The sequence below is a fragment of the Penaeus japonicus genome, unplaced genomic scaffold (assembly GCF_977035675.1).
Source record: "Penaeus japonicus unplaced genomic scaffold, GWHDUDI00000001_assembly GWHDUDI00000033, whole genome shotgun sequence".
In the NCBI taxonomy this organism is placed as follows: Eukaryota; Metazoa; Arthropoda; class Malacostraca; order Decapoda; family Penaeidae; genus Penaeus; species Penaeus japonicus.
In genome coordinates this window covers 24,392,839-24,397,022 of record NW_028234435.1, presented here as the reverse complement: position 1 = coordinate 24,397,022, position 4,184 = coordinate 24,392,839, and the positions used below count along the sequence as shown (strand labels likewise).

The window sequence follows — 4,184 nt, the reverse complement described above, 5'->3', positions numbered from 1 at the left end:
ATATATATATATATATATATATATATATATATATATATATATATATATATATATATATATACTTAATATATATATATATATATATATATATATATATATATATATATATATATATATATATATATATATATACAAGAGAATCAAAACGCATAACCCAACGACTACCCACACCAGTATATTGAACCAGACGCATGCCACAACATAGAAACATATTACATACATACTCGTACACACAGGTCATGCAAAGGGCTATTTTGCATCGAGGAGGACCTTGTACACGTTGAATTCCTCGGTCCTGGCATCGAACTTCATGTACAGAAGGTTGAGCATGTCCACGACCTGCATCGGCGTGCACTGGGCTGCAATTGCGGTGAATTTGACGACGTCGGCAAACATGACTATTTTTTTTTTTTTTTTTTTTTTTTTAGGGGGTAGGGGGAGGGGGTCGTATTAGTGTGTGACACTTTGGTTGCTTAGCTTATTTTTATATATTTATTGTTATCATTATTGGTTGTTATCATGATTATCGTTATCTTTGCTAATATTATTATCATTGTCACTATTGGTAGCTTAGCCTTTGTTTAATATATGTATTGCCATTCTCCTTATTTATTATTATTATTTTTTCAATTATCATTCCTGTGATAATGAAAATGATAATGAAAGTTATTCATCATTGTCCTTATCACTATCATTATCATTATTACTATTGTTATAATTATTGTTATTATTTTTAAAGATATCACAATCACCCTCACCCTCACTATCACCATCATTACCATCATCATCCTCACCATCACCATCATCATCACTCTCACCATCACCGTCACCCTCACCATCACCCTCACCATCACTATCACCATCATCATCACCACCCTCACCATCATCATCACCCTCACTATCACCATCACCCTCAACCTCACCCTCACCATCACCCTCACCATCATCACCATCACCATCATCATTTCGACCCAAAGATTTTTCCACCTCGACTCGACCTACCTCGACCCTGATGGCCTCCCCTCCCGCCCCGATCTCTCGCTCCCTCCCGCTTTCTTTAATTACTCTCTCACTCGCCCCCTTTCCCCTTCCCTTATGATCTTTCTCTCTTCTTTTCTCCCCTTTCTTTATGATTTTTTTTCTCTAACCTTGCTTTATCATTTGTTTTTCTTTTGGCTCCCTTTTCCTCTTTTTTTCTCTCTCCCCTTTCCTTATGATTTATCTCTTTTCTCCCCCTTTTCCTTATTATCTTATTCTCTTCTTTCTCTCTTGTCCTTATGATTTATCTCTTTTCTTCCCCTTTACCTTTTAATCTTTCTCTCTTCTTCTCTCCCCCCCTCTTTTTGGATTCCTACCCCTACCTACTTCCTAATGACTTAGTTGTTGACGCAGCATCTAATTTTAATATCAATCCCTTTCTTTCCCTTTTCTCTTTCCTCCCCCTCCTCTCCTTGCTCCCCTCCTCCTCTTGCATTCTTGGATTATTACTCCTCTTTAACTTTCCCTCTCTCTCCCGGCTTCCATTCCCTCGAATAATCTCTTCTCTTTCCTCCCTTCTCGGGTTCTCATTCCCATTTGACTTCCTTCCCTCTCTTCCACCTTCCATTTCCTCAAATAATCCCTTCCACTTTCTTCCAATTCCTTTTCCTCCTTCACCCCCCACACCCACCCCCTCTATATGCATCCCCCCTCCCCTTGGATTCTGTTTTCCTCCCTCTCTCACACCTCCCATTATTCTACTGTAACTCTCCTGTATTTTCCTTGACTTACCTGTCACCTCGCTGAAGCTCTCCTGAACCCTCTCCCCGTTCTTCAACTTGAGTGCCACTGAGGGAGGCACCATCATCTCGAGGAGGAGGTCTGTGCGAGCCTTCTCCTCCTCCAGCGCCTTTGCAGTGCCTTGCAGCTGTGCCGTGGTCTCCTCCAGCTGTTTCCTGCGACGGTATTGCATGGTGTTAGGATAAGGGCTGGTCTTTTGGTGGTAGGTTTTATCATGGTAATAGATGAGACAGAGACAGTGAGAGAAAGAATGACAGAGACAGTGAGAGAGAGAATGACAGAGACAGTGAGAGAGAGAATGACAGAGACAGTGAGAGAGAGAATGACAGAGACAGTGAGAGTGAGAGAGAGAGAGAGAGAGAGAGAGAGAGAGAGAGAGAGAGAGAGAGAGAGAGAGAGAGAGAGAGAGAGAGAGGGAGAGAGAGAGAGAGAGAGAGAGAGAGAGAGAGAGAGAGAGAGAGAGAGAGAGAGAGAGAGAGAGAGAGAGAGAGAGAGAGAGAGAGAGAGAGAGAGAGAGAGAGAGAGGTAGGGAGGGAGAGAGAGTGTGTGTAAACATTGTATTTACATATATCATGTCTGTTGTAATTGTTATTATGTCCATCGAATATAACTTGCACGCGTATGCTTCTGTTATTGTATTATATATGATGCAAGTATCAATGTAATCTGTATCTTTAATCTTACTCTAATTATTATACATATATTCTACCAAACATATATACATACATATACGTACGCTCGTTGCTTCACCTATCTGTCTCCCCTCTCACGCTAGACATAACAGTGTTGTTTTGTCTTTCCCTTTGCAAGAGCTATGAATTGATGCAACACCTCATCACATTCCAAATGTCACATATCACAAGAAAACACCTTGATTCACACATCTCCTGAGACAAGTCACACATTGTAGAGAGTCTCCTCTCGGGGAGCAGAGGAGCAACACCTCGCTCCTCCTCGGAGGAGCAGCCCTCACTCCAACGTCCTACTGTGCAAGCTTAGCAATAAACCAAGAAAGCTGTTCCTGCCGTGTTCTTCACACCCTAGGCCACGTTACCCACATACAAGCAGTGTCCAACCCCGGACCTGTTAAAGAGATAGATAGATAGATAGATAGATAGAGAGAGAGAGAGAGAGAGAGAGAGAGAGAGAGAGAGGCAGAGAAAGAGAGAGAGACAGACAGACAGATCGAGAGTTAAAAGGAAGTACAACTAACTATGAAGAAGAAATACTCACATCAAGTCGAACTCTGTAGTCCGCTGATGCTTCAGGAGAACCAGCTCCCTCGTGGAGTCGTGCTTGGGCAGATCGGCCACGCAGAGGGAGCTCAGTCGCAGTTCCTCCAGACTCCTCACTAGCGGAGATCCCACGAAAAGGATCCTCTGCTCAGTCCACCACAAGAGTTCTCCTGGAAGATAATAGAATTCATGCGGGCGTCAACCTCTTTCTCTCATTATCTCCCCAGTATATTATTCCCGTGTGTCTCTATCTGTATATGATGGTGGAACCCATTCATGTGATTTCACGAATGAGACAGTTAGTTATTTTGGTACTCAAAGCACTTAGAGTGAATATCTAAAAAAATAAAAAATAAATAGTGTTTGCTCAAATTCACCTTTGAGTTCGAGTCCCGCAGCTCGAGTCTTCTTCAGCTTCAATTGCAAAACGAGCTGCCAAAAGCGAGACAAGTTGAAGTACGTGAGAGGGACGTCTGGCCACACCAAGTCAAAGATCTCCGGCAGCAGGGGTGCGACAGGCCTGCATTCTCCGCTTCGATCTGGTTGATCTGTTGCCCCTTTCGGTGCTTGGTCTCCTTCCTCCTCCTCCATCAGCGAGGTTAGGGCCTTCCCCATCCCCAGCACCTGGAGTTCTCTAGAGGGCAAAGAGGTGATGGAACGGATCTCATACTGAAGACCATGTGACAGGAACTTTGCACTTTTGGGAAATTCATTGGCATCAATAGAAGAATATCAACGTGTGATATATCATAAGAATATAGTTAGATGTATAAGAAAGAGAATGAGAAGAGGAACTAAGTGTGTTCCTGGATAGTATAAATCAGGAACTTTATTATCTGAAACTTGTCTTGTGTGTTACATTCTTGAAGGGATATGATTTCAAGATATATCAGGAAAGCTGAAGCACAGTATAACTCAGGAACTTTATTATTTGAAACCTGTCTTGTGTGTTACATTCTCAAAGGGATATGATTTCAAGATATATCATGAAATCTGAAGCACAGAGTAGATGAAACTAACTTGTTGAAGAGTACGTGGTAAGGATGGATGTTCCTGATAAAGAGATGTGGAGTGGACTTGCCATCCACTTCTTCTAAAGCGACAGAAGGTGGAAGACACGCAGGTAGATTTGCAGGATCCTTATCTTTCTTCTCTTTCGCGCACAACCCT

General features: G+C 42.3%; 1 protein-coding gene across 1 annotated transcript in view; it reads right to left on the bottom strand.

The window, feature by feature from the left end:
• Positions 1-249: 249 nt before the first annotated feature.
• Positions 250-4,184, bottom strand: part of LOC147467846 (guanylate cyclase soluble subunit beta-2-like) — an 8,261-nt gene continuing 4,326 nt past the window's right edge. The window contains exons 6-10 of the mRNA XM_086556685.1: positions 4,035-4,184; positions 3,392-3,711; positions 3,013-3,184; positions 1,771-1,934; positions 250-359 (exon numbers count right to left, since the gene is read on the bottom strand). The exon at positions 4,035-4,184 is cut by the window's right edge and continues 402 nt beyond it. Of these exons, the coding sequence (XP_086412811.1) occupies positions 250-359; positions 1,771-1,934; positions 3,013-3,184; positions 3,392-3,711; positions 4,035-4,184 (916 nt within the window). The remainder of the gene's footprint in view (positions 360-1,770; positions 1,935-3,012; positions 3,185-3,391; positions 3,712-4,034) is intronic.